This window comes from Dermacentor albipictus, chromosome 7 (assembly GCF_038994185.2).
Source record: "Dermacentor albipictus isolate Rhodes 1998 colony chromosome 7, USDA_Dalb.pri_finalv2, whole genome shotgun sequence".
NCBI classification, from domain to species: domain Eukaryota; kingdom Metazoa; phylum Arthropoda; class Arachnida; order Ixodida; family Ixodidae; genus Dermacentor; species Dermacentor albipictus.
In genome coordinates, this window is record NC_091827.1 from 142104307 (window position 1) to 142126278 (window position 21972).

At 45.7% G+C, this 21972-nt stretch overlaps 1 protein-coding gene across 1 annotated transcript in view; it reads left to right on the plus strand.

The window, feature by feature from the left end:
- The first annotated feature begins 8892 nt into the window (after window positions 1-8892).
- The window catches only part of mRpL11 (mitochondrial ribosomal protein L11), a 55049-nt gene continuing 41969 nt past the window's right edge, over window positions 8893-21972 (plus strand). Inside the window, exon 1 of the mRNA XM_070521116.1 lies at window positions 8893-9302. Within this exon, the coding sequence (XP_070377217.1) occupies window positions 9084-9302 (219 nt within the window). The 5' untranslated portion in view covers window positions 8893-9083. The remainder of the gene's footprint in view (window positions 9303-21972) is intronic.

Sequence of the window (21972 nt, forward strand, 5' to 3'; positions counted from 1 at the left end):
CGTGATTCTAGATGAACAGGGCTCCAGAAGTATAGGTAGCGACCACAAACGTTTCAAGTTGAGTTTTAAGAGGGAAACTAAAGCACAAACGACGCGCGAGGAAATGCCAGATGTGATTTATTACTCAGAAGACCAAGTGGAAATAGCGGCCAAATAAATTGAAGAGGAAATATCAGAGGGTACTGAAACTGATTGGACTTACCCAAAGTTAATGAGACTATTTGAGCGTGAGCTAGGTAAGGCGCGAGTCAGGAAAACAAGGCAAGGGATACGAAAACTCAAGTGCTGGTGGGATGAAGAGGTTAAGAAGGCCATAAAGAAACGTCAGGAAGCCTCCAGGGAACACACGTATTCCAAAAGTAAGGGAGAACCTGAAGCAGAAGTAGAGAGGAAATGGGTAAACCACATAAAATGCAAAAGGGAAGCATCCTATTTTAGCAACGAGAAAATCAAGACAAAAGGGTCCCAATGGCTGTCAAAAATAAGCAATAAAAAAGATAAACAGGCAGCTGGGAAATTCTGGCAACATCTGAACTCCTTGGGTAATAGGACAAGCCTAGAGCAGAGGTATATAGTAACAGCTCAAGCTACTCGGTTAGAAGGAGAGGAGGCAATGGAGCATATAGGAACCATGATGAGGGGAAAATTTACAAAACAGAGAAATGGTACATGCAGTACGTCGGAAAGGGATAGCCCGGTAAACCCGCTGCTTTCGCTTGGACAAAAAGAGTGGGAAAGGGCTGAGAAGAGGGTACCAAGTAGCGCATCGGCAGGCCCCGATGGTATTCCAATTATGTTAATAAAGAAATTGGGCCTGAAATCTAAGAAAGCATTGAGGGAGGTGGTGAGCAAAATGCTAGTGGATGGTAAAGTACCCGACGAATGGAGGCTAAGTAGGATGAGAATGATATATAAGGCAAAGGGGGACAAAGCTGACATAAATAACTACCGGCCGGTAACAGTGACGTCAGTGGTTTACAGGGTGGTTATGCAGATTATAAAGGACATACTGCAGGCATGGGTAGAGAACGAGGGGGTGCTTGGAGAGCTACAAAATGGGTTCCGGAAGCATAGAAGGCTAGAAGAAAATCTGTTCTCACTAACACAGTGCATTGAAATAGCTGAAAAGGAACACAGACCCCTATGGCTGGCTTTTTTGGACATCAAGGGAGCCTATGACAGCGTACTTCAAGAAGGCTTGTGTGGCATTCTGGAAACTCTAGGAGTGCAAGATGGAGTAACCAATTTCTTAAAAGATATCTATAAAGGTAACCGGGTGATTATACAATGGGAAAAGCAGGTTTCGGAGCCTGTAATGATTCGGCGGGGGCTTACACAGGGGTGCCCATTGTCACCTCTGATGTTTATGCTGTACCTGCAAGGTTTAGAGGCCAAAATACAGCAAAGCGAACTCGGCTTCAACCTATCATTTTTCAAACAAGGAAAATTGATTGAACAGTCATTACCAGGACTGATGTACGCGGATGACATTGTATTAATGGCTGACAATGCAGAAGATCTGCAGGAATTAATGGACATATGTGGTACCGAAGGAGATAGATTAGGCTTGAAGTTTAGCAAAGAAAAATCAGCAGTCATGGTTTTTAATGATAACATTTGCAGCGAGCATAAGATACAGGAGGCCACGCTGGAGATGGTCGATAAATACAAGTACCTTGGGGTGTGGATAAATAATGGCATTGAGTATCTGACAGAGTACGAAAGATATCTAACGACTAAAGGTAACAGAAGTGCGGCGATTATGAAGAGTAGGGCACTGTGGATAACTACAATAGGTACGAGGTAGTACGAGGGATTTGGAAGGGGGTAATGGTTCTAGGCCTGACTTTTGCCAATGCAGTTCTATGTTTTAGAACAGAGACCCGGCAACAGTTGGAAATTAGGCAACGTGGTGTGGGTAGGCTCGCTCTGGGAGCACATGGCAAGACACCAAATCTTGGAGTGCAGGGGGATCTGGGATGGTCTTCTTTCGAGGGCAGAGACGATAGTAGCAAGGTAGTATTTGAGGAGCGATTGAGAAAATTGGTGGAAATTCGGTGGGCTAGGAAGGTTTTCAGTTACTTATACACGAGGAATGTTGACATGAGGTGGAGGAAGCGAACTGGAAAATTGACAAGCAAATACTTGGGCAGTAGCGGGGCGACAAGTAAGGAATCATCTGTCAAGAAAAAGGTTAAGGAGATAGAGAGGGGTATGTGGAGTACAGAGATGCAAACCAAATCGGCATTGGAGACATACAGGACGTTTAAGCAAGAAATAGCCAAAGAAAATATTTACGATAACTCTATAAGTGAAGCTCATTGTTGTTTGAAGCCAGGACAGGTGTACTGCGGATTAAAACGTACCAAGCCAGATACCAGGAGATAGATTTGGTGTGCGAGGCGTGTGGAGAGGAGGAGGAAACGGCTGAACACCTGATACTTGCTTGTAAACAACTTCACGTCCTGCAGTTGAATCTAACGGGGAACTATTCAAAGCTTTGGGTTTTAAAGACAGTGAAAGTAGAATAGACTTTGAACAGGTAGAAATAACTAAACGGAGACTATCTGATTGGTGGATGATATCAACGCAACAGTAAAGGAGCAAATACATAGGTATGCATGCATATATATATAGAACCATTAAAGGTTAGGTGGCGCGCACCGCCGCCGCCCGATTCAAAGGGTTAAGCCTCAATCATCCATCCATCCATCCATCCGTCTGCTGCTGTTTATGATGTACATGGTGAGGATGGAGAGGGTGCTATAAGGAAGTACTATCGGGTTTAATCTCTCATACAAGCAGGCAGGTACAGTAATAGAGCAGCAACTCCGAGGTTTATTTTATGCGGACGACATTGTGTTGCTCGCTAACAAGCAAAGTGATTTGCAACGTCTGGCTAATATCTGTGGACAGGAAGGCAACAATTTAGGTTTGAAATTTAGTGTTAGAAAATCAGGTGTTATGGTATTCAATGAAAACAGTGAACAGACAGTGGAGATACAGGGCCAAGAAATACCTCGAGTAACAGAATATAAATACCTTGGTATATTGATAAACGAAGGAAATGGATATATGGAAACACAGGAAAAAACCATAACAGTCAAGGGGAAGGGAAATGCAGCCATACTGAAGCACAGAGCGCTATGGGGATACAATAGGTACGAGGTCCTCCGAGGTATGTGGAAAGGGTTAATGGTTCCAGTGCTTACTTTTGGAAATGCGGTTGTTTGGTTTAAATCAGGGGTACAATCAGGGCTCGACGGGAACCAAAGGTCAGTGGGTCGCCTCGCATTGGGTGCTCACGGGAAGACTACAAATGAAGCTGTGCAGGGGGATATGGGCTGGACTAGTTTTGAAGTGAGGGAAGCTCGCAGCAAAATTGAGCATGAAGAACGGCTGAGGAGTATGGAAGAAAGTAAATGGGCTGGGAGAGCGTTCAGGTATCTGTACAGGCAAAACATTGATTCACAGTGGAGGAAAAGAACTAGGAAGCTTACTAGCAAGTATGCGGCCTCTAGGGTGAGCAACACAGCAACAAAGAAGGTCAAGCGGAAAGTCAGAGAGGCTGAATTAATCTCATGGGTGGCGGCAATGGAAAAGAAACCTGCCATGAGTAACTACCTAAGAGGAAAAAACGAAATCAGGAAAGAAACCATTTATGATAACTCAAAGGGAAGCTCATTACTTTTCTAAGCGAGATCGGGATGCCTTCGAACACGCACCTATAAAGCGAGATATAAGAAGGAAGAAGAAGCATGTGCTTGCTGCGGTACAGCTAGGGAAACGACGGAGCATATTTTATTAGAATGTGAAGACGTCTACCCAGCGGTCGATTTAGGCACCACTGGCCTCCTTGAAGCCCTTGGGTTCAGCGGGAGCAGTTGTAAAGCAAACAGGTCCGCAATAGACATTAGTAAGAGGCGATTGGAGGATTGGTGGATGAAAAGTAGGGAAACGACAAAAGACGGAGAAGTACAAAAACAGAGTTCGCAATAGGGGATCAGAAAATTTGGACGTGGTAGTTCATAGTGTTTTTTTTTCTTTTCTTTTTTCATTGGTTAACCTAGGTAGGATATTAGGCAGCATAGTAGCACGAGCTTGGTGGCGCAACCCACCACCCCGTTCCAGAGGGGACACTCATAACATCCATCCATCCATCCCATCCGTCCAACCTGTTCGGCTAACCTGTTCGTGTTCGTCCACTGCGCCTCAGGGCGTAGGGGTAGGTAGAAACAGTGTAGAAAGTGCAACAATAGAGGCTGACGCCAATAAAATGGCCACTACGAGGTCCAGGAAGAAAACTAGAAAGAAATTAACACCAGGTTCAGGTACATAAACATGCAAGGCGGTAGAAAGAGAGCGAGGTGGTTAGAAATAGAACAGCAGTTAAAGGACGAAGAAGTAGGTGTATACGCGCTATGCGAAACACATCTCAGGGATCTAGAAGACCCACCGTTTATTGAAGGCTACGCCTGGGAAGGGAGCAATAGAACAATGGAGAGGAAGGGAGGAGGAGTAGGTATGCTCATACACCAAGGAACAAATTGGCAAAGAATAAAGTTAACTTGCAAAGAACATGTTTGGGTATCAGGTACAACTGCCGGTAAAAAGGCATGGCTAGGAGTAGTTTATTTAGGGACAGGGGACAAATGCAGGCAAGAGAACAAAGATCTAGTGAAGTGTCTCGATGACGATATAAAGCAGTTTGGAGAAGGTGCCGATATTTGTCTGCTGGGTGACATGAATGGCCACATCGAGGATCTGGATGGATACACAGATTGTAATCGTAATAGAGAAACCAAGTGTGAGGGACAAATCACGTGGGAGTCCCGTAACAGACAAACGACCATTGAGTACTGCTTAATGTTGCAGGGTTTGTATAGCAAGCTCGCAATAATGGAAATAGACGAAGAGGGGAAGTACAGCCTCGGAAGTGATCATAAGGGTATTAGTCTACAGTTGGGAGCCCTACTCAAAAGAGAAATGCAAGGAAGCCAAAAATAGCACGCAAAATTAGATGACGCGCAAATAGCGCAAATAGCGGCTGGCATAGAGGAAGCAATAAAGAAACATCCCATGGAAAGGTGGGATTATAATCAGTTATAAATACTCATTAGTACGAAAATAAAAGAAGTAAAGGGAGTAAACCGCTGGAGAGGAAAGGGGAAGCCACGAAGTTGGTGGAATAAGGAAATTAGAGAGGCCATCGAACAACGACGGTGGGCATCTCGGGAACACAGAGAAGCAAAGAGGGCGCAGTTATCTGAAGAGGAAATAGGCCAAAAATGGGAATATTATCTACAATAGAAACAACAAGTGCAGGTCCTCGTCCAGGCTATAATAAAGCAGTCCTCTGATCGCTGGCTGGCTGAAGTTCGCGATGCAACTAAAGGGGGGTCAAGGAAATTCTGGAACCATATACGCTGGCTGGGTAAAGCTAATCACAGAATAGAGGAACAGATTCACGATGCCGAAGGAAATTGTTTAGAGGGAGGTGACGCTGTGAACTACATTGGTTCAGTTATACCAGAGTCATTTAGGAAAGACGATAGGGTAATCGCCCCAAGTGAGGGAGCAACACAGAATAGCATAATAGAACACAGCTTAGAACTGACCAATCTTAACTGGAAAAAGGCGGAAGCAAATGTTCCAAAATGCACGTCCGCGGGGATAGACGAAATTCCAATCAAGTCAATTAATGAACGTGGCCCAAGAAGCAAGGAAATGCTGATAAAAGCATTGGAGGCAGTCATAAGAAATAAGCAAATTCCGCACAGCTGGAAACAGAGAAAAATGAATTTGATTTATAAAGGGAAAGGTGATAAGAACATAAAATCCTTCCGACCATTTACGATAACATCAGTTATATATAGGCTGGCGATGCAGGCGGTGAAATTAAAAATCCACTCATGGGTAGAAAGTAATAGAATACTCGAAGAACTTCAGAACGGCTTCAGAAGTGGTAGGCGCTTACATGATAGCCTGTTCGTGCTTACCCAGTGCATAGAAATAGCTAAGGCGGAAAATAGACCTCTGTATTTAGCCTTCCTGGACATAAGTGGTGCATACGACAATGTGAACAGGGAACTCCTGTGTAACATATTAAAAGCTGAAGGTATCGGTAATGTGGTAATTGATTTTCTACAGGAACTATATCGAGAAAATAATGTTGAAATAACATGGGAAGGAATTAAGAGTACGACAACTGTCGAGGTTCACAAAGGATCAAGGCAAGGTTGTCCTCTATCACCGCTGCTGTTCATGCTTTATATGATAAGCATGGAAAGAAGGTTACAACGAAACAATCTAGGGTATAATCTGTCGTACAGATTAGGCGAAAATGTTGTTGAGCAACGACTACCGGGTTTAATGTATGCGGACGATATTGTACTGTTAACAGACAGCCAGGAAGATTTGCAATCTCTGGTTAATTACTGTGGGGACGAAGGAGACAGGTTAGGTTTCAGTTTTAGTGCAGTTAAGTCCGGTGGGATGTTTTTCAATGATACAACTGATCAGGAGCTTACAATACAAGGCCATGAAATACCCTGAGTGGACGAATACAAATATCTCGGGGTATGGATAAACAAAGGGCAGATGTACACGGAAAAGCACGAACAGTCTCTCATAGCAAAAGGGCGAAGAGATGCCGGGATAATGAAACATAAGGCATTGTGGGGGTACAACAGGTAGGAGGTACTGAGAGGCATTTGGACGGGGGTAATGGTGCCGCGGCTTACTTTCGGGAATGCGGTCCTGTGTTTGAGGGCAGAGGTTCAGTCGAGACTAGAAGTAAATCAGAGAGCTGTGGGAAGGTTAGCACTAGGTGCCCACGGGAAAACCACAAACGAAGCAGTACAGGGAGATATGGGCTGGGCATCATTCGAAGCACGAGAAGCTCAGAGTAAAATCCTATACGAAAAACGTCTGAGGAAAGTGGACGATAACAGGTGGGCAGCTAAGCTGTTTAAATACCTATACAGAAAGAGCGTTGACTCACAATGGCGGAAAAGAACTAGGAAGCTAACCAGTAAGTATGCCAGACACGAGGACGAAGAAAGACAGAGCATTAAACGACAGGTTAAAAATGCGGAAGGTAAAAATTGGATAAATTCAATGGAAAAGAAGCATAGTGTGGAACTATATCGATACTGGAAACAGCAGATCAGGAAGGAAGCGTTTTATGATAACTCAAGAGGCAGTGCCCTACTCGTTGAAGCTAGATCAGGATGTCTTAGAACGCGGAGCTAGAAAAAGAAATTTAACTAAGAAGAAGACACATGTACTGTGTGTGGTAGATATGTAGAAACAATGGAACACCTCATACTGAAATGCGATGGTATGAATCCCGATGTCGATGCGGCCACAGTCACGCTTCCTGAAGCCCTAGGGTTCTGAGATAATACAGGTCATTTAAATAAATATGCGGTGGAAATTAGCAAAAGGCGATTGGAGGATTGGTGGCTCAAAAGCAGAGAGGTGACATAAGGTTAAAAGGGTAGGAAGACGTATTTAAAGAAAATCGAGAAATTCAATAACACACAACACAGATAAAAATAAAAGGCAAAATAAAAATCTGAGCATAGTGGCAACTGCCATCGCCCCGTTTCAAAGGGGATGCTCCTACCTTCCATCCTTCCATCCATCCATCCGTCTGCTACGTGGTGGGCGGCTGTGCGGCGTTTTAATTAGTACGGCAGCTGTTGTGTTGTGACGAACTGCTTGTCTAGTTGATGATTTTCGCTAACACAGTGACAGTGATGTCACAAGTCTTTGATCGGTCACATGGCTCCAAAAGTTGACTGCCCGAACCTAAAGAATGTCGGAGCGTGTAGTCCGCTGCTCTCTAAAATTGCGTTAAATAGCCGCTCCTATTGCCTTTTTCGAGCAGATTATTGTAAATCACATTGTGTATAGAGTTCGCAAAGTACACAACAGTTTCATTGTACGTACATGTTGTAAAATTCGCTTCTGCGCTCTTTAGAAACTTGAAACCACCGTAATATTCGACGACAGAACGATTACCACTCATTTTAACTCTTAAAAGTTGTCCGTGAATGCGTCGCGTTCAAAAAGTGAATTACGCACACAGCTTCACTGCGTACGTATCTTAAGCACCACCGTTATGCTGCCGCCGTACCCCGCAGAAAAGCTAGCTTTACAGTTTGAAAAGAGTCCCGTGAGACGATTTAAGGCTTGCAGTGCAGCACGTTTTATAGCACTGGGATCGCCTAATTTTTTGTAAGCTTTCTACTGAGCTAGACATCCAACGACAATAAAAACAAGGTATGCTCACCTTTCCTTGAAACAGAATCGATCAACCTATTGCACATATCGGGCGGAGGACTTCTACTCGTGAATACTTTCGCTAGTTACTTTTACCGGGTCATCTGCTTTCACTAGGCACACAGTAGTAAATCCTAATGTTATCTACGACACTAGGCTATCTGTAAACAACTAAAAAAACTAGATTATCCTATGAATCTTTTTAAGACAATTTTTCCAGTCTCTGACGGAGGCTAGGAAAGGGAAATTTATGCCGTCGATCTAGCATTGGAGCTGCCACCTATGCTCGTTGTTTACATTTCTTGCAGCGCTCCTCCTCTTGTAGTTTCACTAATCAAACGGAAAGCATTCGCAAATATGTTTTCTTTTGTATATATGTGAAGTTATTCATTTACCGCCAATACAAGAGCTTTGTGCCTGCCGAAATGGCAAGACAAGCGCTGAACAGATCGCAGAAGCAGACGACAGTGAACAGGTTAAAACTTGCGCCACTCTGCTCGTACATTCTTTTTCTAGCGGCGAAAGGGGCGAACTAGACCAGGCGTGCTGGAGGAGGGAGATCTGTGCAGGTCTGGAGTTCGAACAACCAGGGCACTATTTACCCCACTTTCCACTCCGTCGACCGGGTCGCAGGAACAGCGGCCCCCAGATTTTTCTCTCACGCGCCTGCGCGCAAACGACTGGCGATCCCTGAAACGAACGTCTCGTTGGTGCCACTTCGAGTGTCACCATAGAGACTCTTTCAGAGGTTAGCATTTTTATGTCATTTCCATTACATAATTAAAGGACACACAATGTCGAAGAGCGTGAAAAAGCTGAAATCAATGAAGAAAGTAGTGGAGAAGGTGATGCACACCACGCCTCTGAAGCTTTACGTGCCTGCTTGCATGGCCATGCCGGGCCCGCCGCTCGGTCCTCAACTCGGCCAACGAGGTATAAACATTGCGCATTTCTGCAAGGAGTTCAACGAGAGGACCAAGGACATCAAGGAAGGATTGCCCATTCCCTGCAAGGTGGGTGTAGAGGCAACAAGCGATGCTCGGCAACTTCCGCCGCATCTGTGCAGCTGCTAAATGTGACCCTGTGCTGTGATTTCGGTTCACGTGAAAGAACGAAATTTAGCAATCAACTACGACACACCTTATCGTTGCGTTGTAGCCTCGCGACGCGAAAGATAATTGAGCAACGCTGTTTAACTGGTGAGGCTCATAGCGCGTGAAAAAAAAACGAGGACAAAAGAAAGACGTGACACACAGGCGCCTGTGTTTGTCACGTCTTCCTTTTGTCATTGTCTTTTTTTCACGCGCTATAAGCCTCACGATGCCTTACCAACAAGCCCAAATCACTGCATTATAGTTTAACTGGTGACGAGCAGCATTGAGCTACGCCGGGTAGACGTTAGTTTCTGTGTTCTATATAAGCGGAATGACGGTGCAGATCATGGCTCTTTTGCTTGAATTTTCTAAACGGAGGTGACCATTTTCGGCAACGTCCACGTCTTGTATCCAGCCGGCGATTTCGGCAGCTAATCCCGAGATGGTCCTTGTAGCGTCGTACACGAAGCCGACTGACGGAGGGGCCTAGTGTATGGGAGGACGACGCAGTGAGGTTGGCGGAGACGCTTCTTTCGGGTGAGGGGGTCTGGCCAACGTGGCGTTTATTTGACTTATATAGCATTTCCAGTACAGGTTGCATCATGCCATTGGCTCTACACAAGTGGCGTGATCACAATGATTGGCCTAATGAATTCATACAAACGAACATACATGGAGGTGGCGTGCTCATGCCATCATGCGGACATTGCAGATAATAGGGTTAGGTGAGTGCTAGTTATAACACCAGAGGACAAGACAGCACGACACAACGTCGTCTCCCGCTCGGAGAATCATTAATTCCTTATACAAACTGAGGTACAGTTCTACTGTATAGTTCTTTGTAAAGAGCTATACAATGGAAGATTTACTTTCCTTCTATAATGTGCAGCATGTAAGAATGAGTTACTTCTGTTAGAATAACAAAGAGGATTATTCGGTTCTGAAGCATGGAGTAGCTATACACAGTATACTTCCCATTATTAAGTGAGAATTCTGAAAACATTTCAATGCAAACTAACAACTATGTGCTATACAGACTGTTATGTATGAAGATTACCTGTATTATACGTGGTCTAAAACGTAGTTCGTAAGTGGCTCTTCACTATATGATACTACTAATGATGCAGACGAGCTGAAAGATTCACTTAACATATGTATACTATTCGGTTTTCACCAGAAAAGCACAGCGTCGCACACTGCAGAGTTTGCATCTTTCAGCCAGAACTTCACATATGCAAAAGTGAAAGACCCATATGCATAGAAGAATGACACAAGTATGACAGTAAATGTTCAATTGTATGAGACTGTAAATGTAAGAAAACATTCTGCACATTCGTCAGCATGCTGAGAATGCAACAAGTAATGAAGACAGTGTAATAAACTGCAACTCAGCAATATTTACACTGCACACATCACACATGTCCACTGTGGCTACACTGCGACGCCTCAAAGCAGTAAAGCCACAGGAGACGACACAGGCTGTATGAGTCTATGTCACATAGTCTCAAAGCCAAGCCAGAGGTTTTCGCCTCCTCTTTGGCCGACTTGCCTCCGGATCGGCCACAGTACTTTGAGAGTTGACTACAAGTAGCTGACTTTGATGTCCCGCTCCCACCATTTCCCTCCCCCATGTTGAAAGATTGTGCAGCCCCGTTAGACTGTACATCACCTTGTGCTGAGGAGGGCTGCCTAGGGTGCTCCTTCTTAAGTCCAAAATCACCGTTCTGGGGAACAATGAGATCACTCTGAATCAAGAAGTGCTTCTGCCTGTGTGAAATCTGACTGAACAGAATGCCTGTCACCCTGTTCACTGTCAACAGACCGCCTAGCTGACTGCTTACCTGCAGTGGAGGTATTGAAATGACCATTTAGGTCGACGTAAGAGTATAGGTAATCTTTCCAGAAGAGGGTTATAGTGCCGAAAAAACACAACACACAGCAAGCGAGACGGGACAGGCGCAACTTCCAACAGTTTATTCACCGCGTATGCGAATGAATATAAGGACAAACAAAGATTGGTAGCAAGAACCACACATGCGCACGAGGTTATTACAAAAAGCGGAAAAAGATAGACGAGGTACACACGTATCTCACGCCCGTGTATCTAAAAAAGCGGTTTCATTCTTATAAATGGAGATAGATGGGGCGCTAACACAATCGCTACAGTTTCTTTCAATATAGTAGGCCTCCAACAGTTCACGGGCTGTCTGGTCCTTACTTCTGTTTAAAACCATTGCTTCTTTCAGCCTTGCCACACACTTAATCTTCCTTTCTTCTCCGCAGGCTGTACAATGATGCGGCAGATGAGAACCAGTGCCATTTTTTAAATCGCGATTATGTTCCGCTAATCGGTCATTAATACAACGGCCGGTTTGTTCGATGTACTTCTTTCCACATGTGAGAGGTATCTGATATACGACACCCACGGCACATTTCACAAGCGGGGCTGCATGTCTCTTTTTACAGTCAGTTTTGTTTACCTTGTTGAGATCAGTTTTAACGCACAAGCCAGCCAGTTTCTTTGGGGCGGAAAAAACCACAGGAACCTTATATTTTGTCGCTACATGCTTCAAATTGTGCGCTCTAGTAATCTCTATCTGTTACCAGCTCATAGCTATCTGTTGCAGGATATATAGAATTGTTCCCCGCAGGGGCGTCTGCGTCAGCAGGCGTTTGGTGTGTTGCGACACCACGTACCCGAGCACACGAGCGTTGGCCCCTCCCGCGTGTAGCCATGCGCGGCTTAGCCGTGTCTGGGGAAAAGGGGCTCCTGGGGGTTGAGCCGATGCTAGGTGTTTGGACCTTTAAGGCCCCCTGGCGGAGGCAACACACCCCTTTGGCCTCTGCTTCACACAGACGACACCCCCGGACTGACCCACCTGGGAGAAATCGGCATTCGCCTTTTCCTGTCCCCCTATTCAATCTTTTTCTGTCTCTCTCACTTTCAATCTTTCCTGTCTTCTACTCACGTATTCTTACTTCCGTATTTCCGGGCGGCAAGGGTTAACCGTGCGTCATACATTCAACCTTGGGTATATACATTCGGTTATAGTGGCAGTGTATAGCTGGCGTCTGCAGGTTTCTTGGAACCTGCAGCGTCCCCTTGTTGGGCTCGTTAGTGGGTGGCTACCACCGCTGCCGAATTTTTAAACTATCCAATGGCAGAAGCGTTCCTGCGACTTTTAGATGGGCCTCTGAAAAGAGGTCGCACAGAAGCAACTTTCCAGTTCTTTTTAAAACCAACCGAAAACTCATTTCCATAATACCATGTTCTTCACAGTGAAGTCAACACAACCGTAAGAAAACTGTCACCATTCATAGTTTCGAAATGCCCAGCAAACACAATTGGAGCTGGTTACAAAACCTCGAAGATGGCTAGCGGAGACCTCCTCCTTGAACTGACCAAAACAGATCAATTAGAAAAACTCGCCGAACTCACCACTATTGGTGACATCAAAGTGACAATCTCTCCACACCGCTCATTGAACACAAGCAGAGGAGTTATATCCGAAGAAGACTTCCTGAACCTGAGTGATGAAGAGCTCCTTGAAGGATTTCAGGAGCAAAATGTAATTAAGGTACAGAGAATCACACTACGACGCAATGTCCAACAGATTCCGACGAAACATAATATTGACATTTGGTAGCAGCACAGTCGCTAGTTCACTCTACGCAGAATATTTGAAAATCGACGTGAGGCTGTACATACCGAACCCGAGGCGGTGTTTCAAGTGCCAGAGGTTCGGCCATGGATCACAATCATGCAGAGGCAAAGAAACGTGCGAAATGTAGTGCCAATGATCATCCTTCTGATAACTGCAATGCTCCCGCACAATGTGTAAACTGCAAGGGCGATCATCCAGCTTACTCACGGAGTTGCCCTTGCTGGAAAAGAGAAAAAGAAATAATTGCAATAACTGTAAAGGAAAAAATTTCATTCCAGGAAGCGAGGAAAAGGCTAACGCACTTACCTCAAGTAAGCTATGCCAGTGTGACGCGGCAGGGAGCAGCGCCACACCGGTATCGGGAATCTACAGGGTCCACGTCTGGTACCCCTGTAGAGACCCCAACCGCCCCCTTGGTGGATGCAGCCAGTGCTGCTCCATCAGAAACGAAGACGGGCCGGCAGACAACACTGCCGCAGGGCCCGAAGTTGAACCGTACCCCACGGCCCGAGACGTGTGTCTCGGCGCTTGGCTCTCGATCGTCCAGTGCCTCGGAAAAGGCGATGGAGGTCGATCCAAAAACCCCGGCGTCATTAACACCAAAAGACTGGCGCTCCTTGGAGCGCTTACAGAAGGAGAAACATATTGTAACTCCGGTGAGAAAGGAAAAGGTAACCTGAACGGTTACCGCCCTTTATAAGGGTAATCAGCTTTTTCAAAACACGTAACCTACAATTTGTAAAATCACGCACATAAGTAACTTTTTTTCCAATTCCAATGAGATGGCTTTTATCATTCATTGGAATTTCAGAGGCCTAATCCACAATCTAGCTGACATCAAAGATATTATAAATAAGTTATCACCGATGGCATTCTGCCTCCAAGAAAGAAACCTAGGACCCAAACATACATATTTTCTTCAAGGTTTTACTGTCGTAAGAAAAGACCGCGAGCACTCTAGTCGTTTATCAGGAGGTGTCACTATTGTCGTCCAAAGCGGCATTCCCACACGGAACGTTTTATTAAATACCCCGTATGAGGCAGTAGCTGTTATCGTTTTGTCATTTAAGACTGTCACCATCTGTTCATTGTACATTCCTCCCTATAGCCATTTCAAAACTCGAGATTTAGAAGATTTAATTGACCAGCTGCCGGAGCCTTTTGTTTTAGTTGGAGATTTTAATGCTCACTGCACTCTTTGAGGTAGCGATAAGAATGACCAAAGAGGACAACCTATCGAGAGAGAGAGAGAGAAATAACTTTTATTTATATAGCCGGCAGATTCGTGGGGGGGCCAACCCCGCCTAGATGGCGGCCGGAAGCCCTTGAGCTCTAGCGGCATCCTCGGCCTGCTGGACAGCCAAAAGTTGGTCTTCGGGAAGATTTTATTTTGACTAATAACATCTGTCTTTGAAATTCAGGTGTGCCAACTCATTTTTCACCGAGTTCACGTACTTTTAGCTGCATTGATGTAGCATTCTGCTCTCCCGACATTTTTACCGATTTTAAATGGGATGTACTGGAGACATCATATGGCAGTCATCATCTACCTGCTATAATCAACATCACCTCAACGCTACCCATCATATCTCACAAACCGCGCCATTGGAAACTACAAATGGCAGATTGGTCTGTTTTCACAGAAAGTGCCATGCTAGAGGAGCTTACTTTAACAGATTTAAGCATTGATGAAGTTAATGAAAAATTTACTAACTATCATTTATGCAGCTGAAAAGGCCATTCCGCAATCTTCTGGCGTTGTTCATAAAAAGCTTAATCTTTGGTGGTGCATGAATGCACCGTAGCAAAAAAGCAACAAAATAAGGCCTGGGGAATCTTACGCAGGTACCCAACATATAACAACCTTCTAAATTTTAAACAAGCCAAAGTGAAAGCTCGATATATCCGAAGACAGGCAGAAAAATCTTCCTGGCAAAAATATGTCTACAATTAATAGCACCGTCACATCCAAAAGGATGTGGGAACAGGTCAGGAAGTTTAAGGGGGACTACTCATCATACACGATATCTATACTTACACCTTCAGACACTCAAACCACCTTACGAGAACAAGCGAATATACTTGGGGAACATTTTTATAACATCTCTAGCTCGGCTAATTATTCAAACATGTTTTTAAAATACAAACTGTCAGCAGAAAAGGAGAGGCTACCAACTGCTTGTATGTCAAGGAATGAATACAACGCTCCATTCATGGTAGAACTTAACAGGGTCCTCTGTGCTGCCAAAAAAAGCTGCATTCGATGGTGCCATTGGATGCTAAGCTCAAGCTTTCGAATAGCTTGATCTCATCAATCAGGAGTCAACCATAGGGCTGGAATGAGTCCATTGATTTTGTTTTTTCTGCCACAGCACCAAACACCTTCTCGCTAAGGCCGAACCCACTCCTGTAACTCTTTAGATATCGACATAAGGATGTTCGAGAAGGCAAGGTCATTATTTTGTTTCTGCGTATATGCTCATAGAGCCTGGGGCTCTTCTTGCACATTATCAAGCACTCCAGCGCCCACTTACTTCCGTACTTCATTCCTTTCATACACATTCTTTTCGACGCTGCAAAGCACGCCTTGACCTGCTGCTGCTGCTTCATGGGTAAGGCCTTGACTGCTTCCTTAAAGACCGCAGAATCAAGCTGTGTATTCTTTTGCTTCAACTGCTCAATACGTAATTTGGCTCGAAGGACACTTAGCCTGCACCTTTTCGCTTGTGCTGTTCGCAGCTTCAACCTATACGAAAGCGACTGGACCCCGGTTTTTTACTTTTCTTCTTCTGTAGGATGCCTGATTAAGCAGCAGTCTTTTGAGGTGATTGCACTGTGTACAGGCTTTTTCTGGTGTCTGAGCAACTCCACGGCAGGATGAGCTGAAAGTTCTGCTACCACAGGTCGTCTTTGCGCTTGGCGTTTGCTTCAAATTCGCCAGTTTTACCAAATCCTTTGAATGGGATCATGGAGTCCACGTTGCGAAGCAACTCTTCTGCCATTTCCATGTCACTGGCTTGCACAAAAGCCATCGCCTGAACTGTCTTCTCATTTGATGTCATCACCACATACTTTTCAAGATATATGTTCTCACCTTCTAGAGTGCACACACTAAACACCGTGACGTTGCCGGCTCCAGCAATCAGGTGTCTGGCCCAGTAAGCGCTGGGAAGATCACACTTGCGAACATCAGGAATTTCTGGCGCTTGGTTAAAATTGCTTTCTGCACTACACGAGTCCGTTGGTTCTACACAAACAGACATGCTTGATTCCTGGCGCCGGATCTTCGAAGGGAAACCGCAGGTTGAAGTTCTTGATGTCCTTTTCTTCAGCACTTTCTTCGAGATATATGCGGGAACATTGGGGAATACGGTTGGAACCGCGTCGGGTTTCATCACCGGCCACTCTCGCGGAATCTGCACAGTTTCACCGTTTATCACGTGCGTGAAACAATGCTCAATAAACTGCTCGCTGTAATGACGCTCACATAGCGCCGACTTCGCGTCCAAAGATTTGTCGGCACGGGGGACGGTTCGTCGCCAAGCTTCGAAGCATGCAGGGTCCTTCGGCACAGAAAAGAGACACACGCTGACCCTGCTGCCTCGACACATAGCCGGACGTGCAGCCAGGGGCGAAGGGGTGAAGCCAGCCAGTGACGCTGCCTCACATTTTTTTCGTTGGGATTCAAACACTTTTGAAATTCGTATCAACCGTAATCGTACCATCGAAATTCTATTGTATGGGTTGACAACGTGTTACTATTTTGTTTGTTGAACAAACTGTACTTTTCCAACAGTGAACTCTTAAACATCTTATTGCTTTTGCACCATAAAACCCTACATAACTAACATTACAGCCTTATTATGTCTAGAGCATCGTGTTGCTACAGTACCTACAAGAAACACACATATATGGTCTGTACCTCTAGTTTCACACAACCTATATGTACCAAACTTTGGCACACAGTGCCCCAGCAATAATAAACACGTGTGAAAATACAACCAGTTGCAGTAAACAAGGTAGGCTCATACTTCCACTGTGTGCTAGAAAAAGACTAAGTATGTATAAATTATATAGATTAGACTGTTTGCAAATCATTTTCTTTTTGCTACATTTTCAGTGTAGCTGTGTGACTGTAAATATGCTATGTACACAATTAATTTTTAAACCGCCTCATTGTGTAGCATTAGATTACAGGATTTTGCATTTTTACCTGCACACTGATTATGACACCATCGATGGGGAGCACTTGGCTATGGGTTGTCGCACACAAGTTTGTGTATGCCTTGGAATGAAGTTGTGAATTCAGCGCTGTCCTGTGTGTTCCTGCCTTCTGTCTTCGTTGTCTTGCGCTGCCCCTTCAAGATGTTTATGTATTGCAATTTGCTTGTTTTCATTTAACCTTTGTCACAGCATACAGTAGGCTACCGTTAATTCGAATTTTCGCTTAAGTCGATCCCGACCAAAGCTCCGTGCTGGTACCCATACATTTTTACATGGCCAAACCTCCATTATTTCGATCTCCAAATTGGCCTTCGCCGCATTATTCGAACTTGTCAGCTTCGCTGCAATACAGTCGTGTTATGCGGTTTACTGCCCGGGAAGAGTTCACTGTCCCGGTACATAGTACACGTTTCCTAATTATAAAGGCGCGCACGCGCCATCTCTCGCCACAGCACGAGCACCTAGACGATCATACAAGGCAGCCATTCAAAGCCGTTTCTGACGTTGCTGTGGCGAGCCTCGTTGCGCCCGTCATGTGTTCCAGCGCATTTCTTAATTATACGCACGCGTCGTGCACCGAGAAGCAGAGAAAAACCATCTGTGCGAAAAGGAAGGCATAAAGATAGAAAAACTCTGAATTTCCAGGGTACGATCTATGTCCCGTAACAGTGGAACCTTTCTCAGCTTAGTATGCTTCACCGCAAACCAGCGCTGCATTGTGGCGCAGCAACATCTAAAGGCAAATGTCAAATAAAACAGCGAGTTTCGGCGTTTTTTTTTTTGCCATTTGTTTAAATCGACCCTCCCGGATAATTCTACCAGTTTCGTTGGTACCGTCAGGATCGAATTAATGGAAGTCGACTGTATCTGTAATCTGAACCTATGCACCTTGTACAGCTGCTGGCAGACACCTGGGCCCTGTGAAGCCATTTTCATGGCTTTTAGCCAAACGGACTATCTAGCGTATTGTCTGGTAAATAAAGTTTGTATAGAAAACCCACTCTCATTTACAGAGCATGCAGTACCAAGTGTGTGCAGTATGCGCTACTACAACACATCGCACTCTGTGTAGTAAACTACAGAGTTGCGATGTTGCATTTGCTCATAAAAACTGTTTGCTTTCGTGTTTGATAGTCACTAATAATGGCAGTGTTACCACACCACTGCGACATGCTGCCAAGAAACAGTCACTGAGGTCAGAACACTTGCACAGTCCAGTGTGAGAGTGTGGCTGTTGCCCAAATGTAAATAAATGGGAAGCAGATAGAACAAAAGCGCAGCATTCTAGATTGCAATAGGGTTTAAAATTAAGAGGATCGGATCAGGTTTACTATCAAGACAGCAAACGGGACAAGTGCTGCACCAACAAGTTGTTCCTGCTCCTAAAGTTCACATGCTATGTGGTGCCATCGGTCAAAAGAATGTTCCACATTCGCCATTGTGGCCCTAGCTAGTACTCCCCGTCATAAACTGGCTCAAGCGAAGGCCGCAGAACAAGATAACTAAGAAGAGGAATCATCCTGCCAGCATGGGTGATTTAGCGTCACGCATATGGCGAGGCAGAAACTGGTTTTGAGCACCATGTGGTAGTTGGCACGAATCTCGGTCCATGCTCGCGGTGCAGGGCAACTGATGGTTTGTGTCCACAAAGCAAGATAACGAGCACGCCACCAAAGGTCGTCTGCTCACCCAGTTCATTGCTCACGCACTGGTGCGCATTGAAGCCTCGCTACTGGTTATTAGAGTGCTTTAGAATGGGGGCCCCAAACATTTGGGGCCACTGTGCAGCAACTGTGCATGTGTGAGATGCAAACTGTGTTTGGGTTTTGCGTCGGGCATGCTATTTCACTGATTTAGTGGGAGCCCCAAAAGCTTTGCATCAACAAACATGTCACCAGCTATCGAAATGACGGCTCTAACCTAGCACCAAACTGGGCTCGATTCATGCTAACATGCAAAGTTTGCAAGCTTTCAGAAGTAGGAAAATACCAATACCTCAGCATCACTATTACAAATAACTTAAACTGGCCTACCCCTATATCTGACATTTGTGCGACCACCCTTTGTAAGTTACGGTACTGAAAAAAAAAACTGATAAGAGCACCACAAATGTTAAAGGGCCCCAAGCCACCTCCGATATTTTTAAACATTTCAAGTAAGTATGCGCATCGAGTTCAGAATGCTGTCACGATAAATGATGTCAAATGCTACAGCGCTCCCCGCAGGGGCGTCTGCGTCAGCAGGCGTTTGGTGTGTTGCGACACCACGTACCCAAGCACACGAGGGTCGGACCCTCCGGCGTGTATCCGTGCACGGCTTAGCCGTGTCTGGGGAAAGGGGGATCCTGGAGGTTGAGCCGATGCTGGGTGTTTGGACCTTTAAGGCCCCTCGGCGGAGGCAACACACCTCTTCGGCCTCGGCTTCACATAGACGGCACCTCCAGGCTGACCCACCTGGAGGAAGTCAGCAGTCGCCTTTTCCTGTCCTCCTCTCAAATCTTCGTCTTTCTCTGTCGCCTTTTTCATCTTTCCTGTCTTCACTTCTTATTACTTCCTTATTTCCTGGCGGCAAGGGTTAACTTTGTGTAATATATCCAATCTTGAGTATATATATATTAGGTTATAGTGGAAACGTACCGCTGGCGTACGCGGAATAGAATTTTTCTGATCCTGTGACGTCCCCAGGTGGGGCTCCGACGTGGGCGGCGGGCATTCCTGCCGAATACAGTAATTCTATATATGGCTTCAAATTTCCCCCCACTCGTTGATCGCTCCCTGAAAAGAGGACGCACCGATGAAACTTTCAACTTTCTCTTGAAACCGAAAGAAATCTTTCCCAAATACCATGTAATACATAGTCAGCATGAAACCAAGACAGTTTGCACAATATCCCCATTTGTGGTCGCAAAATGTCTGACTGAAGCAATCGGCTCTGGTTACAAAGTAACTAAGATGGGAAGCGGCGACCTTCTTTTGGAAGTGCGTGACAAGCTCCAATACGGCAAACTGACCAAACTTGTTGCGTTTGGTGACATTCCAGTCTCTGTGGGCCCCCACCGGTCAATGAACACTGTGCGTGGTGTCATTTCTGATGACGACCTCCTTGAACTTAGTGAGAGCGAGCTGTTGGAAGGATGGCAAGACCAAAACGTGGTAAAGGTGCACCGAATTATGTTGAGGCGCGATGACAAGCAAATTCCAACAAAGCATCTAATAATAACATTTGGAACAAGTGAACTGCCTGATTCATTAGAGACGGGATATTGTAAACTATGCGTACGACCATATATTCCCAATCCGCGCCGATGCTTCAAATGTCAGCGTTTTGGGCATGGGTCCCAGAGCTGCCGAAGGCGTGCTACTTGTGCAAAATGTGCATCTAAAGACCACACATCAGACACCTGTTCTTCCACAACCCACTGCGCTAACTGTGATGGAGACCACCCCGCCTATTCGCGATCGTGCCCGTCATGGAAGAAAGAAAAACATAATCGAACTGAAGGTCAAACTAAACATTTCTTTTCCAGAAGTGCGCAAGCGTTTTTCTGTCCACAACCAATCGAATCCGTCCTACAGTGATGTGACGCGCCGTGGGGCAGTGCCACATCCTCTGGCGGCCGCGCAAGTCCCACAGAGTGTGACGGCGGTTACGCCATCAGCCCCCCTGGCAGGAGCAGCCACTGCTCTTCCGCCCCCCTACCACGAAGGGCCAGCAGACCTCCGAGCCTGCCGGTCCCAGGGCCACTGCTCATGCAGACAGGCCCGAAAAACTCCCGAGAGTGCCCGCTGAGCGGGCGTCATCCAGCGCCTCTGACAAGGCGCTGGATGGATGGATGGATGGATGGATGGATGGATGGATGGATGGATGGATGGATGGATGGATGGATGGATGGATGGATGGATGGATGGATGGATGGATGGATGGATGGATGGATGGATGGATGGATGGATGGATGGATGGATGGATGGATGGATGGATGGATGGATGGATGGATGGATGGATGGATGGATGGATGGATGGATGGATGGATGGATGGATGGATGGATGGATGGATGGATGGATGGATGGATGGATGGATGGATGGATGGATGGATGGATGGATGGATGGATGGATGGATGGATGGATGGATGGATGGATGGATGGATGGATGGATGGATGGATGGATGGATGGATGGATGGATGGATGGATGGATGGATGGATGGATGGATGGATGGATGGATGGATGGATGGATGGATGGATGGATGGATGGATGGATGGATGGATGGATGGATGGATGGATGGATGGATGGATGGATGGATGGATGGATGGATGGATGGATGGATGGATGGATGGATGGATGGATGGATGGATGGATGGATGGATGGATGGATGGATGGATGGATGGATGGATGGATGGATGGATGGATGGATGGATGGATGGATGGATGGATGGATGGATGGATGGATGGATGGATGGATGGATGGATGGATGGATGGATGGATGGATGGATGGATGGATGGATGGATGGATGGATGGATGGATGGATGGATGGATGGATGGATGGATGGATGGATGGATGGATGGATGGATGGATGGATGGATGGATGGATGGATGGATGGATGGATGGATGGATGGATGGATGGATGGATGGATGGATGGATGGATGGATGGATGGATGGATGGATGGATGGATGGATGGATGGATGGATGGATGG